Source organism: Pinus tabuliformis, chromosome 6, assembly GCF_031772625.1.
Source record: "Pinus tabuliformis cultivar Carrire ecotype Pingquan chromosome 6, CPIR1, whole genome shotgun sequence".
In the NCBI taxonomy this organism is placed as follows: Eukaryota; Viridiplantae; Streptophyta; class Pinopsida; order Pinales; family Pinaceae; genus Pinus; species Pinus tabuliformis.
This window is the reverse complement of record NC_142292.1, coordinates 707,152,775-707,175,097: the sequence shown is the minus strand read 5'-3', so window position 1 is coordinate 707,175,097 and position 22,323 is coordinate 707,152,775. Positions and strand designations below refer to the sequence as shown.

At 36.8% G+C, this 22,323-nt stretch overlaps 1 protein-coding gene and 1 pseudogene across 1 annotated transcript; both read right to left on the bottom strand.

Annotated features, from left to right (window-relative positions):
* Positions 1-2,990: 2,990 nt before the first annotated feature.
* LOC149260641 (transcription factor MYC2-like) lies at positions 2,991-3,889 on the bottom strand (annotated as a pseudogene).
* A 2,205-nt stretch (positions 3,890-6,094) lies between these two features.
* LOC149260640 (disease resistance protein RML1A-like) lies at positions 6,095-10,405 on the bottom strand. The gene is made up of 4 exons (XM_089420924.1): positions 9,807-10,405; positions 8,624-9,713; positions 8,245-8,517; positions 6,095-8,132 (listed from the first exon to the last, which is right to left on the bottom strand). The coding sequence occupies exons 1-4, from the start codon at positions 10,403-10,405 to the stop codon at positions 6,510-6,512; spliced, it is 3,585 nt and encodes a 1,194-aa protein (XP_089277050.1). The 3' UTR covers positions 6,095-6,509.
* Positions 10,406-22,323: the final 11,918 nt, after the last annotated feature.

The window sequence follows — 22,323 nt, the reverse complement described above, 5'->3', positions numbered from 1 at the left end:
GCTGACCTACACTGCGTGTCAATTTGGTAGTTGATTTTAAAAAAAAATTGCAATGCATCAAGTTGTCTTAGGCTAAGATTTTAAAATTGCTATACATTTAGCATTTAAAAAAAATACTCTTGGTATAATAACTTTTTCATTCAGGGCTTCATTTTTAAAGTTTTTCTAGTCATAATTTTTTTTTCATAATGTCATGCTTGAAATATTTTGAATACTTAAGATTGTTTTGTAGTCATAATCTTTGGTTTTAATTCTATGGTTGAAAATTTGTCAAGATTTTAATGTTTTTCTAAGTTGTGATATTTTATCTTTAATGTTATGGTTGAAAACAGTTATAATTTTTTTTTTTAGCATCATGCTTGAAAATTGTTGGAATTTTAAGTTTTTTCAAAGCAGTGATATTTTAAATTTATTGTCATGCTTAAAAATCGTTGGAATTTTAAGGCTTTTCAGAGATGTGATATTTTATCTTTAATGTCATGCTTGAAAATCATTGGAAATTTAAAGTCTTTCAGAGTCACAACATTTTAATTTTAACGTCATTATTAAAAAATATTGAAAATGTACCTTGCAAAAAAGACGTTATTCAGGCAGCAACACTTTTCAATTTCAAGGTGTTTTTTGCACCAAACAAAATGGATTTTATTGTTTTTTACTGTTATTTTTAAAAAATATTGAAAATTTACTCTGAAAAAAAAATAGATGCAAAAGCAACACTTTTTATTTTGGGGTTGTTTTTTCATGTTTTTTTTGGATTTTTTGGCTCGAGTACCCATTTTGAGGTAATAGTTCTCGTTTGATCGGTAACTATGTTATTTGATTAATCTCTTGGGCCTGTTTTTCTCAGGATTGCCAAAGATTCATTCCCATGATTTTGCACTTGAAAAGTTTCATCTTTGAAAATCCTCCTCTAGATGTACAAGCTCCAACTCTACTTCTCTATTTTTAAGCCTTTTTCAGTGCTATGACCACTTCAAATTTGATTGTTTGCTTCCGAATCTGACTCTTTCTCCTTCACATTTGAATTTTACTGCACTTTGAATTTTGTGAATGGTAAGTCAACCACTACACGCTCGCATTTCATTTATTTGACTAGTTTACTATATTTTTATGGAAAACAATGAATGCTAATGCTTACATGCATTTTTCTCGAGTCCATAAGGAGATGGAGAGAGCAGATACACATGCATTTTGCACGATCCCATAAGGAGATGGAGAAATAAAAAAAATACTAGCAAGTCCATCTAGGGACATGCACCCCGAGATCTACTTCTGGATGGGTAAAATTGTTTTGTCTTGGATGGGCTATTAAACAAGTAGATGTGCTTAATTGATCATTTAAAAGGTAAAATCCACAACATCATGTGACCATGCAATCATAATTACTTAGAAGTTTATGCCAAGAAAATCTCACAATGACCCAATGTCACATGGAATCACTCAAGTTTTTTGGTATACGATATTTGCACATTCTTATTAAATGAGAGGCTAGTCTTTTAATTCTACAGTTATAACGCATTTTAATAATTCTCAGTATGCTATTCATTAAAAAGGAGTATTATTCTAAATAAGCATCCCTAGGGATTATTTATTATTAATAATCTAGTTGAAGAGACTAATTTCATAGTACAATTTGAAAGTAGTTGCATAAATCCCAACTTGCCAAGTTATCGTTTCTATTTATAGCCTCATTGCAATCTCAACATTAGTACCATATGAACCCAAGAACCTAGTATTCAAGCATTTAAATTATGAACATATGTGTTGATACATTAGGCACCACAGTTCCCTTGGTTAACATTTATGATAAAGAAACCTCTTGATAGAGTTTCTCCTATCATGGATTCATTCACATTCTGTTTTCGCGGAGTAGTTATTACAAGAAGAGTCTACGAGTAATAATTTAAAAATGGGAAAATAAGAAAAAATCAAAGGATACTATGATAAATATTCAAGAACATTTTTACAAAACAGAGTTAGGGTTTAGCTTACTTCCAACTTCTTTGAAATCCGATTTCATGGACACTGACCAGAACATTAAAATTGTGAACAAAATTCCTTAGCTATAATATATACTACAATCACACTAAGCTATAAATCAATACTATTCAATGATTAAAATAAGTTACAAAATTGGATACTTTATATCCTTACAAAGGATAACATTCCTTGAAATGCCTAGGACTAAGCCTAATTTTATATTTAGATAATGGGAAAAGATAGGAAAAATTACCAACATCATGTTGAGACCAATGCAAATTCTAAAATAACCCTTGAGTAGTTCATTACCTGCACACAGTCAAGAATAGATCGTAATTTCTTTGCATTAAGAAGATTTATGAACTAAAGGAAATCTCGGTTGCTTTATCACAAGGATATGGATAAAAAAAAAAAACAAATGTGATGCATGCATATGCATGTAAAACATTTACCAATTTGTGACCAAAGCAAATAAAATTATTTACAAAGAAGAAAAACTACCACCATGTTTGTCCAACAATTATAACTCTACAAAGTCAAGAAATTTTCAGATCCCGGCTTTGAAAACGAATAGTCCATAGAAAAGACATTTTTGCTTTTGAATTGTGTTTGCAATGTTTCCTTTGTAAAACCACCTTGGCGATACATTGTGGCCGTCTGGAGTTGTTTTTCACATGATAAAAATGAGGGGACTATTTCATAATAACTCTTTTGAAGTCAACTTTGTTTTGGAAAGACCACCACAATGTTCTTTGCACCATAATTTGTCACTTTAAGAATAAAATACATGTTATAATAAGTTGCTTGAGTGAATAAGCAACATTAAGCTATGATATTGTAAACCGTCCTTATCCTTTAATTCTATAAAAAAATCTTGAATTATATTACAAAATGGTGTTTTCATTAGGAAAATGGTGTTGGAGGACACCATCACCATTCCTTGTTTGAAACATAATTCACAATGAAGCACACAAAGGAAAATTCTCAATATTGTAGTGATATTCCACTACTTAATTCAAAGATTTAGTTACTTTCTTAGAAAGCATGAAATAATGAAGGTGGCCTTCCATGTACAAACCTATGGTCATTTTAACATTGAATGGATAATTAAAGAATCCTTCATAGTAGAAATACTTGCATGGAGGACTTCCAAATTAAGTTCTTCCAGTGTTGTCATCAATCGTGCAATAGGATGGTTATGTTTAGTACATTGAATTCTTATTATCACCTCCCGATCAACAATGCAGACTTCTAAATTCAAGCCAAGGAATTTCCCCTCGTTAAAACCTTTAAGGTCAATGCATGAAATATCTTTTGTTTCTTTACCTACCAACTTCAAAAAATTCATCAATAATTCCTTCTTTATGGTGTCAATTTAAACCTACAATTCAACCTTCTCAGACTCCAAATCTTGTTGTTTGGAACATAGTGCTTTGATATAAGCAACAACATCACCGAGTAGAGAATCTTTTTCCAATTTTGACACATTATGAACCATGGTAGGAAGCTCATTAAATTTCTGGTTCAATTTCTGGTGCCTTTGTCGCTCAACCTCAACGTGATTCATAGGCTCTTCACGACCATTTGCATGCTTTCTCCCACGTTTATGTGGCTTTCTCTTGACCACAACAAACATTGAATCTTTAATTGAGGCAGAGGGTTCTACATCAAGCATCTCTGAATTAATGCTAGAGCGCAAGCCTCCTAGAGCAATTGGATCAGGTGGATTAGATGGTGAACCAATGGTATCCTCTTTTATTGTTGGCTTTATCAAGTTATTTTCATTGCCTTTAAAACCCAATGTGTGGGTTTGTGGTTCTGCACCGTTTATTGTTTCTGTAATATGGATGGCGGGCACTTCAAGGGCTTCAATCTCCTGAGTTAAGAGTATGCAAAAATTATTTGTCATTTTTAACCACTAAAGAACTTTATTCATTGAACACATATTACTTTTTGTTTTCTTGTCACAGATAACACATATGCTTTTTGTTTGCTTCTCACAGATAACACAAATTCTTATTGTTTGCTTGTCACATATAATAATGTAGTGGAGGCCCGCGAAATGTTCTCAACAGTTGAAGGAATATGTCCCAGCAAAGCAGACACTTGAGAGTTTTCTTGTTAAACAAAATAAGATGAAAACAATTTCTTGTTATGCGAATGTCAGCGTTGATGTCAAATTCATTAGGACATAGCTAATCCTTTGTAAAACTGTTAGTTTGTGATGGTGATATTTAAATACAATGGTTCTTGAATGACATAACAAGATTGTAAAAGTTTGTGACAATTTTTTAAAACTAAAATTCCCCAAATAACTAAAATAGAGACAATCATTATATCAAATACAATGTCAATCATACTTGTGTAAAATGGAAAATGTTGTCAATGAAGAGTAACACATCTTGGCCTTCGACGTCTCAAAAATGCTCTACAACAGTCAATCCTGTAAGCCCAACAAGTGCACGAGCACCAAGTGGTTCATTAATTTGACCATATATAAGAGCACACTTGCTTTCACCTTATATAGCAAGAAAATCATTAATTAGTAGACAATCCTCTGATTATGTGTGCAAAGAACAACTCTTCATAAATGGGTGAATTAAGAGCCTGCTTTGAAGGGTTTCAAAGATGGTGATTCATTCACGACAAATGTCATACAAGAATATATAACAACAAACATCACACACACAACCTCATCTCCATTTGCTACACAACATGGCAGAACATCCAAGGAATAATATCACTGCTAGGGTTTAAGGGTGAGGAAGTGGGAGTTATACCCATCATAAATTAATCCACCTCTCACCAAACTAAATTCAACCCAGTTCACATCCAACCCCCCTAAACCCAATAGAACAAGTAGAGAGAGTCCTTTGTCACAGCGGGGTCAATGCCCATCTTGTATTATTGGATGTAATGCTCGCTCAGATCCAAGTATGCCTGGTGGGTTAGGCTCGCCAAGTAGTGAAATACATATTATCCTCCTCTTCATCCTCGTTGTCCTCGTCTTCTTGTCGCACAGGGCTTGAGAAGTCTCATTTTTTTTTTTGAGGCCATGGGACTCTTCTATTTCAACCATTGTTAACAGGTCTCATGAGCCTCTTATAACGTAAGTGCAAAGCATGCGAAATGGGCACACCCTTTTGTTGTTATTGTTGTTAAGAAGAAGGACCCGTTGCTTTAGAAAATCGGTCCTTTGTAAGTGCAAGCACGAGCTGGAAGGGGGGGCATTTGTACTCAGAAGGTTGTTTCCAGAGATATTTCCAATAGTAGTTTCTGGCATTTGGTGGCTTTGAGCAGGCCATGTTGTAGCCTTGCTGCAACGCATAGGGTCTACGTATAGTATCTCCCATTGAAGCATAATCCGACAAATTCTTCGATCATCATGCTCATGGGCTAGCATCCATGTGTCAAGTTATTATTGAAGGGAAGATGACGAAAATAAGTCTCTTTAATTTGCTAGATGTGTCCAATGCAGCCCCGTAAAGGAATGCCTATTAATGTAGATTTAAAATACATAATGAAATTTTTTAAATATAATTTAAATTTTATAAAATTAAAAAATTGTATTATGGAAATTATTTTACTTTATAATATATTATTAAACATATAAATCAATTAAAAATAAACCTAAACATGAGATATTTAAAAGAATTTTAAAATACACTTTCAAAATCTTTTCATTATTTGAAAAAAATAGTGAAAACCCTATCATAACTCATAATATTTCTATTTAAAATAATGTATGGCAAGAGACCTAACTCAAAATGTTAATATTTAACGCAGAATATTCCTATGTAAAGTAATGTATTGCTGTTTAAAGTAATGTATTGCAAGAAACATAACTCAGAATGCTATTTAGTGTAATGTGTGTTGCAAGAGACATTTTGATGTTATATTTAAATTATTCTCAACATTGCAAAAAGTTCTTAATCAACTTTAATTTCCAGAAACAAAGCTGCACACATTTTTAAAATGGCTTGAAAACGCAAACACAAATAGTTTGTTTCAGTTAAAGTTTGTGTGCAATGAGATCAAAGTTCTGCTCAAAAGCACCAATATTCCTTCAGTTTAGAATGTTCAGTTAAAAACATCAATATAATGTAAATTAGCCTGTAATACATTTCCATAAGACGTCTTATTTCCTAAGGAAGAGGATAATACTATGAAACAAATCAGACGCCACGCCACTGAAAGAGATTAGGGACATGACGTAAATATGTCTCACTATTTTACACACCTAATTAATAAAACAAATCTTGCAGGCTTGTTATTACATGCCTTTAAAGCTTACTTGTTACATGCCTTTAAACCTCTGTGCAACCTGCAGTGAGCACTGTGGCCACTTACCCATACTGTAATTATGAAATGCTTTCATATTTTACTACCTTTCTTCGCTTGCTTCCTCCTCGGGGTATCCTTCCATGCTTTCTTCGCTTGCTACTTCCTCACAATTCGCTTCTTCCTCAGGGTATGCTTCTTCCTCAGAATTCTCTTCTTCATCAGAGTATCCTTCAAAGCTCTCTTCCTCAGTCTTCTCTCCCTTCCACGAAGTCTTCTCCCAGTCGTTGGCGCAGCTGCTCGACTACTCCCTCACTCCATTGCAGGTTGGGACATTCGAACACATCAAGTTTCTCCAACGAGCTCAAATGCTCCACATTGGGCAACATCTGTAATTTGGAACACCTCCTCAACAGAAGACGTTTGAGGGCCGTCAGGTTCCCAACCGAGTCCGGGAGCATCTGCAGACTGGAGCACCAGCCCAAGTCAAGGCTCCGGAGGCCCGTCAGGTTCCCAACCGAGTCCGGGAGCATCTGCAGACTGGAGCACGAGCCCAAGTGAAGGCTCTGGAGGCCCATCAGGTTCCCAACCGAGTCCGGGAGCCTCTGCAGAGTGGAGCACGAGCGCAATTCAAGGCTCTGGAGGGCCGTCAGGTTCCCAACCGAGTCCGGGAGCCTCTGCAGACTGGAGCACCAGCGCAATTCAAGGCTCTGGAGGCCCGTCAGGTTCCCAACCGAGTCCGGGAGCGTCTGCAGACTGGAGCACGAGCCCAAGTCAAGGCTCTGGAGGCCCGTCAGGTTCCCAACCGAGTCCGGGAGCGTCTGCAGACTGGAGCACGAGCCCAAGTCAAGGCTCTGGAGGCCCGTCAGGTTCCCAACCGAGTCCGGGAGCGTCTGCAGACTGAAGCACGAGCCCAAGTCAAGGCGCTGGATGCCCATCAGGTTCCCAACCGAGTCCGGGAGCCTCTGCAGACTGGAGCACCAGCCCAAGTCAAGGCTCTGGAGGCCCGTCAGGTTCCCAACCGAGTCCGGGAGCATCTGCAGACTGGAGCACCAGTGCAAGTCAAGGCTCTGGAGGCCGGTCAGGTTCCCAACCGAGTCCGGGAGCATCTGCAGACTGAAGCACCAGTGCAAGTCAAGGCTCTGGAGGCCCGTCAGGTTCCCAACCGAGTCCGGGAGCATCTGCAGCTTGGAGCACCAGTCCAAGTCAAGGCTCTGGAGGCCCGTCAGGTTCCCAACCGAGTCCGGGAGCATCTGCGACCTGGAGCACCAGCCCAAGTGAAGGCTCTGGAGGCCCGTCAGGTTCCCAACCGAGTCCGGGAGCATCTGCAGACTGGAGCACCAGCCCAAGTGAAGGCTCTGGAGGCCCGTCAGGTTCCCAACCGAGTCCGGGAGCATCTGCAGACTGGAGCACCGGCCCAAGTGAAGGCTCTGGAGGCCCGTCAGGTTCCCAACCGAGTCCGGGAGCGTCCGCAGACTGGAGCATATTCCCAGGTCAAGGCTTTGGAGGCCGGTCAGGTTCCCAACCGAGTCCGGGAGCATCTGCAGACTTTCGCACTCTCTCACGTGAAGGCTTTGGAGGCCCGTCAGGTTCCCAACCGAGTCCGGGAGCATCTGCAGGCTGGAGCAGTTCATCAGGTGAAGCGTTTCAAGGCCCGTCAAGTTCCCAATTGACTGTGGCATCAACTTCATCTTATAACAATGGTAGAAGCTGAGATGTTTCAGGGAATGCATATTACCAAATTCCTTTGGCAAACTTTCATGATCACTCTTGTACAGGACAAATTCTTCTAGGTGCTTCAGCTTGCCAATGGACTCTGGAACCTCTGAAAGAGGACCATCAACATACAATTTCCTTAACTGCAAAGGTGCCTGCAACATTTACATACAGTTGGTTTGACACTCTGGAATTCTTAAGTTCAAACAACCTTCTACAAATTGAAGAAAAAAGTAAAGAGACGTGTAAATAAATCAACAAAACTACCTGAGATTCATGTTGCCACAGTGTTTTCAGTTGTCTCCCCTCTATATGTAACACTCTTAAATTCTTTATTGGAAGCGAGAAAGGTAACGAGGAGCTCGGACAGTTTTCCCAGTGGAGAAACATTAGTTTCGGTAGCTCTCTACTGCTGAATACGCGTTCAACAAAATAACCTTCAGCCCTAAGGATCCGCAAGTCACTTAGGTTGCAAATGCCAGAAAGGTTTTCGAAAGATTGATCAGGGACATTTCCATGAACCATGCTAATTCCACGCACCTGAAACAAGATTGACCATATTGGAGGGTTTTAAGAATTTAAAACTTCAAAATACTGATAACACAACGTTATTTAGAAAGTCGGCCGAAAGCTTCAAAATACTCACAGAAGATTGTTCAGACACATTATAAAGATCGTCCTCCGTCAGTTGCCAAAGTCGACGCGGATATATTGAATCCTTCGCCAGATATCTGCCAAGATCTCTAAGGTGGTCGTGCATTCTCAGGCAGTTTTTCAAGTCCACCTCCACCAAGCACCTATTTTCCAGCTTCCAAAAACCCGACCGTCCCGACCAGCGAGATTCGCTCCATGCTCCTATGGCAGTATCCTTATCTTCCCCTATGAAGAAACAGGCGATGTCTAAGAATATATGCTTCTCCTGTTCATCCAGAGCATCATAACTAATCTGAAGTGTTCTCTGTATATCACTGGGAAGTATTTCCGAAGTCTTGTGCAATTGTTCATTCCAGTACTCTAAATCATCTTCTCCACGAAGAAGCGCCCCAAGTACTTTAAGAGATAATGGCAATCCGTTGCATACCTCCAAAAACTTTTGAACCACTACCACAAATCCTACTACAGGATGGGGCTGACCGAAAGCGTGCAAGCAAAAGAGCTCTTCCGAGTGTTCTGGACTGAGGCCTTGCATGGTGTAAATGGATGACTCTATTATCCCCCAGCTTTTAAGGACATCTTTATTGCGAGACGTAACTAAAATCAAACTCTTTGGATGAATGACATCTTTAAGCGGAAAAAGTAATGCATCCAGCTGATCAATATGATCCACATCATCTAAAACCACAAGGGCCTGCTGAGAGGATGATAGATGCATTTTGATCTTGGATTTGCCTTCGTCAACATTCTTTATTTGTACATTTGGTACACCCAAATCCTCAAGAAGGCTACTCTGCAGGGAATCTAAAGATTTGGATCTGATATCAAATAAAAAACAAGATCGATTGAATTTTTCCCTTTCACGGTTGAAAATTTCTTTGGCGACAGTCGTTTTTCCAATGCCGCCAAGACCCACAATTGCCACAATGCGAGGCTCCCCCTTCGCGGCTGCAATGACATCATCCAAGCCTTTTACATTTTTGCCCAGGCCAGTTGGATATTTAGCTACATCCAGAGGGGGCCTGCGAACCTCTTGCAAAACTTTTTGGACGACCTCCTCCACGAGCTGCCCCTCGTCGGCACTGAATAATATTAATTCACAATAAAATGACTAGTAAGTATGATATTGCTGTTAATCCAGCAAATAAAAAACTAAGAAGTGGAGGCGCCCTTACCCGTTACACGCGTTGAGCTCAAAACCGCTTATTTCTGCGACAGAGAAAAGGGCATCCTTCCATCTGTTAATAGTGTTGGAGTCATGCCGTGGCTTCTTTGCAAGCATCCGCAGGGCTCGAGCATACCCTCCACTTTCGTCCCGCGCACATAGAAAGACACACTGGAGGATGCTCAGGAGTCGAGCATACACCCCATCTCTGGCCTGCGTCCGCCGAAGTTCCCCAGGGCTGACATTATAGAAAATCGGGATAATCTTAGCGCCGGACTCCAACATCAATACGAGTTCGTTGAGGCACCAGCTTGATTCGGCATATGTGGGAGATAATATGGCGAGATGGACCGAGGCTGTTCGAATAGCCCCTTCGATTTGAGGAGTCATGTTCTCTCCTTGTTGCAATTCTTGCTGGTCCAAAAATGCTGCTACTCCAAGGGCTTTAAGACGATGATAAATATGGCTGGCGAGACCTTTCTTCACATCAGGTCCGCGGTGATTAATGAAAACCTGATAGACATATCTGTTGTTATTGTCGAGTGAGTGGGATGTGGAGGATGCGCAGGATGTAGCTTCACGAGCTGGGGTCAAGGTAACGTGTGCCATTGGAGGTAAGAAGCAGATCGAAGATGTTTTGCAGAGATAGAGAAAGCGCGCTCCACTTCAATATTTTTGTGTGAATGATCTCACAAACACAAAGAAAGTGAGATTGAAAACAAAACAGCACTGAAATCAATCTGGTGGATTTCTGAGTTTAGCCGTTCATTGAACAAACGAAGTCGCAATTGAACGAAATTTATAATCTTTTTCTCATATTATTAAATTATTATTTTCAACTGAATTCAGAGAAGGTACTAATGTGAACGGCCCAAGTATGAAGTTCCTGGAATTTCCACCTGTCACTGTATTATTGAGTATTGCCACGGACCAGTGAGCAGAGTTCCATATCTTCTCCGCGGAAATCGCTGTTCCCCAAATGTGATGCAGTTGTCTATAACGCGATTTTTTGAAAGCTTTTCCGGTCGGTTTTTCGGTCGAAATCTGGCAGGAATTTATTGGAATCGCAAGTTTGATAACTGTTTCTACACAATGAAAGCGTCCCAGGGGTTTTCGAGGGTGCTGAATCCAAATATGCAGTTAAAAAACCATTTTAACTGCAACAAATCAAGATTTAACCTCAATTTCTTCCGCCGTATTATAGACAACTCCACATGTGATTGCTTTAGTTGGGACCCATTCTTAACGCAACACCAACTAGTGGGAGTCAACCGCGAACAATATGCAGAGTGCAGATTAAGAATTAAGTTAGTGTCAATGGTGAATATCATTTATCCGGTTATCCAGTATTGAATAATGAGTAAACATTATAGAATTATTTACTAACAATAACAATAAGTAAACATTATAGAATTATTTATTAACTGAGCAACAACAGTCATAAGGTATATTTAATGTTACCAAAATTAAGAAATCCTAAATCATTTAAATAATAATATTAAATATTTTATAATATAATTATTCATACTCATATTAATATTAATAATAATTTAACATTAAATATTACTAACAGCTCTTTACACATATATAATTGCTTTTGTTGGACTCCATCAATTTTTTTTTTAAGTTTAGATGGTTGGTTTCCACTGACATAAAAAGATAGTGGAAATCTACGTCCGTCACAAGAAGGTGGAATCGAATCCAATGCCCGAGCATTCCTGGCTGTTGCCGTCCTGCATTTTACGTTGGCCTTCTCTACCGCTTTAGCTTTGGCAATTAAAAATGGTTGGAATCCGGGTTTTTTATTTCAAAACCAATTATTCAGCACTATTAAAAGCGAATTATTTAAATATTTTATAATGCAAATATGCATTTTCATATTAATATTAATAATAATTTAGCATTAAATATTACTGACAGCTGTTTACACATTTATAATTGCTCTGGTTAGGACACCATCAATTTTTTTTTATTTAAAGTGGGTGGATTCCAGTCACATAAAAAGATATGGAAGTGGATGTCCATCGCAAGAAAGTGGAACGCCTTATAAAATAAGATGAGTGGGAATCGAATCCAATGCCCGAGCATTTCTTGGTGTTGTCGTCCCGCATTTTACGTTGCCGTTGTCTACAGCTTTGGCTTTTATAGTTAAAAATGGTTAAAATCTTATTTTTTATTTCAAAAAATGGGATATTACGAGTATTTGAATGGTGTGTTTTTTTTATTGTAAAAATGAATTAGTGTTGCTAGACATATTACTAAAACTCGTGTAACATTCAAAATCACTGTAATAAGGATTTCTAAAAAAAAATTCACCAGATTTTATTAAAATCATTGCAAAAATTGAATATTGAATTAACCATCAAATTTTAATTGAATAAATCGTATTTAACCAATTACACTTTTTAAATAATTTGAACAACTAATTTTTAATCAAATAATATTAATTAAAAATGGAAATTAGAAATAGAAATTAGATTTTTTTATTTAATTTTTATTGTATAATTGAAAAATAAAAATTGTTCGTATAAGATATAGATGGGAATTCAAAAGTAAATTTTTTATTTATTTATGAATTATTTATGATTAAAAATTGTTTGAAAATTTTGGATTGAAATTACTAACAAACATATTTATCTATATTTGATTGTAGATCGTAAATAGATGAAACAGAGATTATTAAGAACTTTCTTAATTTATAGTCAATGGTCAACAATATAGCTAGAAAAATGAAGATGCTAAGAATTAAAGCAAAAAATAAAAATAAAGTAAAATTTATAAAAGTAGTTAAAGATTAAAATCAAATAAGATGATGAAGCATATAAGAATTTATTGATATTAGATAAAGTTAAGAATGATATAAGAAGACCAAAACATTTCAGATAAAGGGAAGAACGGAAATCAGGTTCTAGACAAGAGTCATTGGGTGAAATGGTGGATGACAGGTTTCCAGGAATGGTTGAGTCTGTAAACCATCCTCCCTATTAATGTTATTAGGGTTTTTCTCGATTTCGAGGGCTACTCGAATAATACGAGAGTTGTAGGATGGTACAGAGGCTATGATTTTTGATTGATTGAAACAAATCAAGTGCTTGGATTTATGTTTTTGCCTCCACCATTGGAAATGAATTTCAACTGTATTTTTTTGTCAACTCTGTTGCATATTCATAAATGTCAATTTTTTGGGTTATAAGAAAGTTTTGGTCAATCACTTCCTATATTTAATGTAACATGGTTTTATGTTTTATCCATATTTATGTGTCAAATAGTTTTTTTTAACATACAAATTATAGGGAACAACTTTCCATATATTTAATGTAACATGTTTATAGTTAGATTCATTTTTGTAAGAACCATGATGATGTATATTATTTGTATTAAACTAAAAAAATGAGATAATAACATATAAATTATTATTTGTAGGTGTCTCAAGGGTTTTCTAAGGCGTAGTCTATATAAGATACATTTCGGATTAATCATCGATCCGATGTGTCGTATTTTCGACATTTCTGGCATTTAGTATTTGTGTCAATGTTGTATTCATGATCTCATTTCCGTCTATCTATTAGGCATCCAAACACCGTTTTTGTTTGCACCACTCTCGTTGCCTCGATGTTTTCACTTGCCAAGTGTCTGACGTCCCATCCCATACCATCATATACATCATTGATTTGAATTTTGAATTTTGTAATAACAAGGTTGCCCAAACTACCACTCTTAATTCTCTGCAGACCCACCGTCCCATGGTTATTCCTATAGAGCTCCACCCTTCATGGCCTAGATACCCATTGATGGGTGTGAGACAATCTGCACCTGTAGCACCCAACTCCAAACCATCTGCCCCTAGTCATGGGTACCAGTCTTGAACCACATGGGAAGGGCACATTAGGGATTGTCCACAAACTACAAACCATGTAACTACCAGAGAAACTTGGGAGCCTACTCACCTCCAAGCCAAGAGCCAACTCACAAGCTCACTCTCTCAATAGAAATGCCTCGTTGTAGAATGACACAAGTACCACCAAGGCCACCCTCTTCTTTTCTAGCCATTCAAGTAAATCAAAGCCCTCGCTACCGTCGATGATGGATGATGGGATACCAAAATGTCTAAGAAGTAGACAACGTTGTTGAACGTGGAATGATAAGGACTCGATGAGGGGTAGTGTGCTTGGTTGCCTACAATCCCTTTCAATTGCTCAATGAAAAAGAGAAGCAAATGGAGAGAGGCAGAAAAAGTTCAAAGAATTTGAAACACTAACTATATCTGCACAACCAAAGATCGAATCCCAACGATGGTGTAAGATAAGCTTTTAAAAGGCCTGAAAGGTTTACAAAGTAGTCCCAATTTGCAAGTTCGTGCACGTTTAGCATGAAAAAGTCTTATATGCCATCATTTTCGAATTGTGTAACTTTTCGTGCCACTAGTGTTTCTTTGACATCGAATCACCAATCTTTTCTAGTTTGAATTTTTTCGAGATTTTTGTTGTAGGGTTTCTTGCGATATCCATTATAAAGCGCTAGTTATTTATGAATTAGTCTTCTATGTGATGCTAGAGAAAGCTAGGGTTTTCATTTGACCTAAGTACCTGGTAAAGCTCGATGCATGTGATCATATTTCTCATACATATTTTGGATTTTATGAGCAATACATATTGAATTTGAATATGCATCGGCTCGATGAATGTGATACATACCCACACCTTGTACAAATACACTAGTACCCACGCCTGTGTTAAACCTATTTGAAAATTATAAATAAATCACCTAGCTACATACCCACACCTTGCATGAATTCACTAGTATCCTAAGTTTAAAATGTTAGATGATTAAATAAATGGTTAAGCTTGATTAATGACTAATTTTGGTTAGCGTTTAATTAATCTTAAAATCTTGGCCTATAATTATTAAGTTATATTAGTATATAATTATTAATATTAACATATTAGATTCTTGTGAATCTATACCTGATATAACTTAATATTAATATTTTATTATTATTTCATTTCCCAAAGTTTGACAAGTTACCTCTAAATTTATTTTAAGATTAGATATATGGGGGAAAGTCAAGGTCACTAAATTAAAAGGATGGAGGGGTATTCATGGCCTTATTGGTAGGTCTTTAAGGTGAATGAGTGGGGGATACATAAAGGGAAGGATGATGAGAGGACAAGGGAGATCTTTGGTCTTTATTTTTTTTGGCATTGGAGGAAATAATTGGATGAGAAAGGAAGGAAGGAGAATTAAGGAACCGGTTTTGATTGTGATATTGATTTTCGTTGTGGTTGGAGAGTATTTGATATTTTTTTTAGACACACTACGACAACTTTTATTGGACTTTTGCTCAGAGGGCTAGGGAACCTATGAAGGTTCCATGGGCTAGGAAGTCAGATAAACATTCCTAGTTGGCAGGATGGTGTTGGCCACCCAACAAACTCCCCTTACATTTTTAGAATGAAATTGGCCCCTCTTTCTATTTTTTCTTTTTATGTTTTTAAACTTGTTGTTTTCTCGTAGTGATCTGGAATGATGACTCATTTTATTTTATTTTATTTTCGAGTAGAATTTTTTATTTCTGTGTAATGATTATGGTAATTTGGTTTTAAACTTTGACATAATCCTCTTTTCATTGGCTCTATTATTCTAATGGTGATATTGAACGAAATTACTAAGGCATATACTAAATATTAATATTAATTGGTTGATCTATGTATTTTGTTGCCTAGATAAACTTATGCAACATCATACTCATGCAGTTATAGGCATCACACTCCTTTTGTTTTTTATGAGCAAACTTGATAACATTAGAGGTTTATTTGGTAAAGTCCACATATAAACGTGATTTTTTGAATAGTACTCTTACACATTTACTTTGCTCTAATTATGGATTGAACTTATACTTATGACATGGTATTTATATATGTTATATGGTTTTGGAATATGAAAGATTTAGGTATTTATTTTGGACTTTATTAGGATATTTTACAATGCATTTAATACTCCATGTTCTATCATAAATGTATAACCTTGACTTATTTAAAATCACCTAGCACTATTAATCTTGATACATATGTTGTGGTGGTTGTTATTACAGCCAAAGGTGGTATAACCTAACATTATGAACAACAATTATTTTCATATAATTATATATGTAATGGGGTAAATCTTTATACACATATGCAATGGATAGGCCATAATTCATATAGTTAACACTTGACAATAACAGGTCATGTATATCCATGCGACAGGGTATGGTGTCAAATGAATGAGAGGTTTATGTGATAATATGGACTTACTCATCCAAGTTGGAAACTGTATATTTTAACACATGGATATTTGTCATATGATCGAAAGGCCTCAAGCCTTGTCATTTATTATTGATATGAATTGATATCAGTTTAGTCCAGTACTACTAGTCCTATCTGCTAATGTGTTATCCCGAACTTATGGTTCTATTCCCACATACTCTGTATTCAAGCCTTGACTCTTTTCTTGTGCTTTGTCATTCAAGATTAGGGTTTGGTTTCATGAAACCCTGCCCATCTTGTGTGCTCTTTCTAGTGCATGAAAGTACCTCTGTATTCCACCTCCCATCTTACAATGGCCCCTATGGTTAGAATAGGTCCTCTCGGAAATGAAATTGTCGAAGCCTATGATGGGTACCTCCCCCTATGCTAGGAAGCTGAATGATGGAATTTTATTGAGGCATTTTAGGGCCATAATGAGGATGTAGTTAAGGATTTTTCCTCCACTTAAAATTGTTGTAATCCAAAATTGGATATAGCTGAGGCAACTAACTATTCCATTGAGGGTGAAAATGGGTCAAAGAACTGCTTGGTACAAAATATCCCCTGGCAGTAATTTCTAGTCTCGAAGGCTACCACCTACAATGTAAAAGGTATGTATGTTCACTTCCTCTAAAATAAATGCAAGGATTTATTTTACTTCATTAGGAAATTAGTTACCTACGAGGGTCAATACGACTTTGAGTTTCTATATCACATACATCCTTTGGTGGTTTTTATGGGTTTTATGTTAAACCTTCCATTTTATCTACATAAAAACCTCTCAAAAATGGATAATTTTTATCAAAGGGATCACAAAATCCCTAAGCGCTCCCTGTTCCACCATGGGTTAATATGCATACTTGTTAAACATCATTTGGATAAGTTTGTGGACTCCTAGGGCTTGTTTCTTCTCCGTAATGGTTTTGAAAACCCTCATGCCAATGAAATAGAAGCAATCCCTCCTAGGGTTTCACTTAATTCTCGAGAAGATAATTTAGAACCCTTTGTGTCTCACGATCATGATAATTCAAGCCCTAGTAACCTTTTTCATTCAGATGAATCAGATTTATGTGAGGAAACAATGGGTAAAACTCCCTGTTCTGCACCTTCTCATAGAACCCGTAACATGGAAAAGAAAGTAGGGTTTCAACATGTTGAGTTGCAACCTAATTTCAACGATAATTTTGAGCCCAGTTTGTTGGACTACACTGGCCATTTTCGACCTGCACACAAGAAATAAAATAGTAAGATGAGTTTGAACCTTTAGTATCGAATTAAAAGTAAACAAATGGATCATAAAATAGCCCAGTCCCAATGAAATAGAGGTAAACAGGTCCCTGTCACAAATGGTTATGTTGATGTCGAATCTTTCGAGGAACCTATGCTAAAATTTCGAAGCCTAATGTGGACCATGTGATCGATCATTCCAATGTCACTTATTGGTAAGATGATGATCTCAAGCTCCCCTCTTCGATCTTAAGAGTCATTCACGCTTTTATCTTTATATAGTATGTGTCATCCTTGGGCATGGGGATTATCGCTTTTCATGCAAAGGGAAGTTTTTTTTTATTCAAGGGGAAATCTTTGTGAGAATGGGTTCTCCTCATCACATATACATGTTTCACACTCTTACACAAGTTTCACCTTTATCCTCCCAGAGTCTATCATTGGACCCGCACTTGTCGTAAGCTACTGTAAAGGTTGTTGCATTAAGCGAAGTATGTTTTTATATGTACGGATGATCTATGTTGTGTCACTAAGTGTTCAAGTGTGTGACCATAGTCATGTTCTATCACTGTTCACATCATTTCCACTGATCCCACACTTAACTAAATTCCAAAATTTCCCTAGCAACCTAGCCTCGTCCAGCTTTCTTGAACTGTGCACTTCGCATCTACAACCCTCAAGATTTCTCCCTTGCCTACTGGAACTGCACAATGCACAAAAAGCCCAACCTCCCTTAGCATTCAAAACTGCGCAGTGGTTTCCTTTGGTGTTCTTCCCTTAGCCGGAACCCACTATCTCCAAAAACTATGCAGTTTTGTCCTTCAAGCATCTCAGCTGCCTAGTATGCCTTGCGTCCTGAAACTATGCAGATGTGTCCTCCCAGGTCCTCATCCTGCAGAAACCACTGCCCACTGAAACTGCGTAGATGTGTCCTCCCAGGGCCTTATCTCGTAGCAGTCACTGCCTTCTTAAACTGTGGAATTGTGTCTCAGTGGCCACGAAGAAGGATGACATGCTAGGTGACTCTCAAGGAGATAAGGAGAAATCTAAGTAGACCAAGGAACCCAAAGTATGAGAGAAGATCAGGATCACATGAAGACTCCATCTGATGCGCAACCCTTTGGAGGGTAGGTATAGAAAACAAAGCACGTCTTTTGAAATATGCCTCTTAGTGTAGATTGAAGGATCGTTTATCATTGTCATATCATTATGTCTTCAATGACATGCATGGTAACAAGCACTAACAATCATTCCATGTGTTTCCTCTAAGTGTCTTGCTCCCTTTCACTTGTTGGATCAATTGTCATCTTTTGGCATGTTTGGTTTTTATGTCATGTTTGCGAGCCTTTCTGGTGACCTTGAAGGTTGGTCTTTGTGTATACAAGTTGTCCTAACCATGTAAACATTTGTCGCATTCATACACAAAGTTTTAAGCACTGTCGCACAAGTGTCATCACAGTCGTCCTAAGGTCTATCTCAAGTGTCGCACTTGTCACTTTTAGTTCTAGACAGTCTCATAGAGGGAAATGATTTGTCTTGTTGTCCGACGATCTATGTTGTCGTGTTGTCTAAGTATGCTAAGTGTCTTATCAAAATGTCAAGTTACTCAAAAGGTCACTTTCCTCCCACACTTAGCCGTTTTCTTGAAAATCCTTCAGACCGGACAACTCCACTTCACCGGACCCCAACCAAGTTGCACTGCATAGTCTTAGCCCTCAGTGACGCTGCTCTGCTACCTAGAATGACACATTGCATAGAGACTATCCTCCAGGAAAGTTGCACCACACAATCCCGGAGGTTAGAAGCTCGCCTTCCTTCCCAGAATTGCGCAGAAACTGCTTCAAGTCCGATCTGAACTGTGCATTTCTCAGGATCAGTCATCAAGTCTCCTCCCTTCTTGCTGGAACCCCGCAATGTGCAGAGACCTGAGCCTGCTTTTCCTCCCAGAACTATGCAGAGGTGTCCCCTAATTTCGTCCCTCATTCAGGACTCATTGTTCCGAAAAAATACACAAAACCGTCCTATCTAGTCCCTCTACTACCCTGTCCTATCCTCCCTCAAAAAATTGCGCAGACCTACCTCCTCGGGTCTCACCTTGCAATTGCCACTGGAGATCTCAACTGCGCAATCATACCTCCCAGTGGCCTCTACAAAACTATTCCCAACAGTGAAGATTTTGCTTAGGAGTTCCTTAGCCCAAGCCTGAGTTGTGCTCTGCGTAATCTCAGTGACCAACCTCCCTCCCTGTCACCTAGAACTACACAATGCGTAGTTGATGGGCCCTCTTCCCAGCTTGTCATCCGTCCCGGGCCCAGTCCATGGATAACAATGCATCTTCTTAAACTAGGAGGTTTTGGATTTGATTTCGTCCTGTCATGAGTGAATTGCAAGAACAGGTACACTATTAGATCAAGTCTCTAAATTATACTATGCCACTATCTTTGTGTTAATAAAATAATTAGGAATAATAAATTGTTTTACAATATAGCTGTGAAACTTATTATCTTATAACATAATATTATATAAAAATAATAAATAATTACGTATAAACATTTAAAAATGAAAGCACAATAAATCTATTTTAACATTAAGAAAAACAAAAATCTTAAAATATATATATTTTTAATTATTTAATATAAAGTAATTAATATATAACATAAAATAAAATAATTTAAATTTGATATAAATCTTTATAAAATATACATTATGAATCCATAAAAATTACAATATGTGATCATCTATATGTTTATAAAAAAATGTTCTATGCTACACTAACCCTTAGCATGGTTGGATTTTTTCTAGGGAGTTTCAAACTAGTGACATTTACACCAATGCCTATTTGCCTAGGGAGTTTGGAACTCATCATATTTACACCACTGAGTGCGCACAAAACACATGTCACCGTCTATTCTATGTTGGCGGGATTTTTTTCTAGGGGGTGTGACATTTACACCGAGTGCCTTAATAGAATACCCTATCACAGTTTATTCTATGTCTGGTGGGCTTGTCACTCAAGTTAAAAAATATTTTCTAGGAAAATTCGCATAAAAAATTATAACCAACATTGGTCAATGCTAAATTAATAGTGGTTAAGAGTCAAATCTTGCTTTGGCATGATCTAATATATTGAGATGTGAAGGGGATAAATTATTTTTTTTCTTAGGTACAAGGACTTACAAAAGTTTTGAGTTTTGATGGATAGTAACCACTAGTAAGTCTAGACATAAACAATTTTACTCCTACATAAAGAAAACATAAATAGTGGTGGGAAGTAACTCTTGTATGAAAAGATTTACATAAATTATGGCGAGAAGTAACACATGATAAATGTTATTAATCTAAGTATGAGTTCTTTTTGGATTGTTTGCATCCAAAGCTTAAGAGTAAAAAATTATTACACTAATATCTAAATGTCATGGCATGAATATTGTAACTATATCCAAAATTATGGTATAAAATATGTGAGGCATTTATTCACATGACATTGTATTGTGCAAAGACTACAATAATACCTTTAAGTTATGGTTTAATCAAATGTGTAATTTTTTTTAATAATATTGAAAACTAAATATTTATTTTTCAAAGTTAACCATTATAAGTTGCATTGGTCAATGATAAACTAATAGTGCTCAAGAGGAAAATCGATTGCTAGAGTCGTGCCTTGGTAGGGACTAATAATCATTGTATCTTTATTTATGTTTTAATACATATGTTAGTTTAATAAATGGTTTTAAAAGTATTTAAAAGTGGGTTATAAAGAATTTGCTAAGAAAAAAAATAAATAAACTATTGAATTATGGTGGAAAATATTATGAAACTAAAATGTTCAACAAAGTTTTTTTTTTTTTTTTAATTATGTAGTTGGTATTAAACAACATGGCTCTTAAATGGGTCATCCTTCATAAAAATGAAATTTTTTTGGTCTTTGAGAGACAAAGAAATCAGAATACAAGACAAAAAATGTTTTTTTTTTTCACTCATTCAGTCACATATGTGATACATATTTATAGTTGGAAGTAGATCAAACTAATTCCAAATATAAATATCGAGATTGAGATATTCTCTGAACTGAATCCCAAACTAACTCTAAACTTATCATATAAGAATTATCTCTAATTCCCTCCCTTAATGTTTACATTACAAATAAGAATCATAAATTAGAGTTCACATATACGTCACATCTATTTGATAGGGTCTTCACTTGCACTTCTACACACTTTGAAATTTCACAGACCACACTCTTTCTCCACCACAATGTTCGAGCTTCCAACTTGATTCATTTAAGGTACAACTATCTCTGGCCATCATTAGCGAACTTGTAAGATCAATAATATTGGCATGCTTGACTCATTGCGGCTTCTGCGGTAAAAATTTTTAAGTAATGAACCACTCTTTAGACCTACCTCCATCTGTCAGATATTTCACTTTCGGTTATCCGTCAGTTGTTAGGAAGGTAGTCTCAATACTGAATGTGTGTAGAAGTTTATCAAAAAACTTGAATTTACTAACACACAAGGATCTCATACTATAACCTATAATTGGCGCTCTTGAAGCCCAAAGCACAACAAGGCCCATCAACATACTACAAACTCACTTAACAAGGTCAACAATGTGTTCTCTCGGCACCAAAGAATGTTGAGAACCATTAACTTAATTATGTTTCTTTGTTCATTAATTTTTATTTTACAATATAGCACACACAATCGATACTATATTCATATCACCACTAATAGCTCTAAAACAAAGCAATCACTTAAGCCCAAAATTTTGTAGTCACTTAACTCTCTATGCGTGGATGCAACCGTGATAAAATATTTCAGTAAAACTATCAACCATATGTTTCTTTCCAAAAAGATGAAGCTTCCACTTTCTTTGAAACACTAGTCTAAGTGTGGCTTGCAATATTCCATCGCTACATGTAAAAGAAAATACTACAACTAATCTTGAAATGGAATGAAAAATTTCCCTGCTCAAACAAACAAGACTACAAAAGGGCTTGTAATGGAGCACAATTAC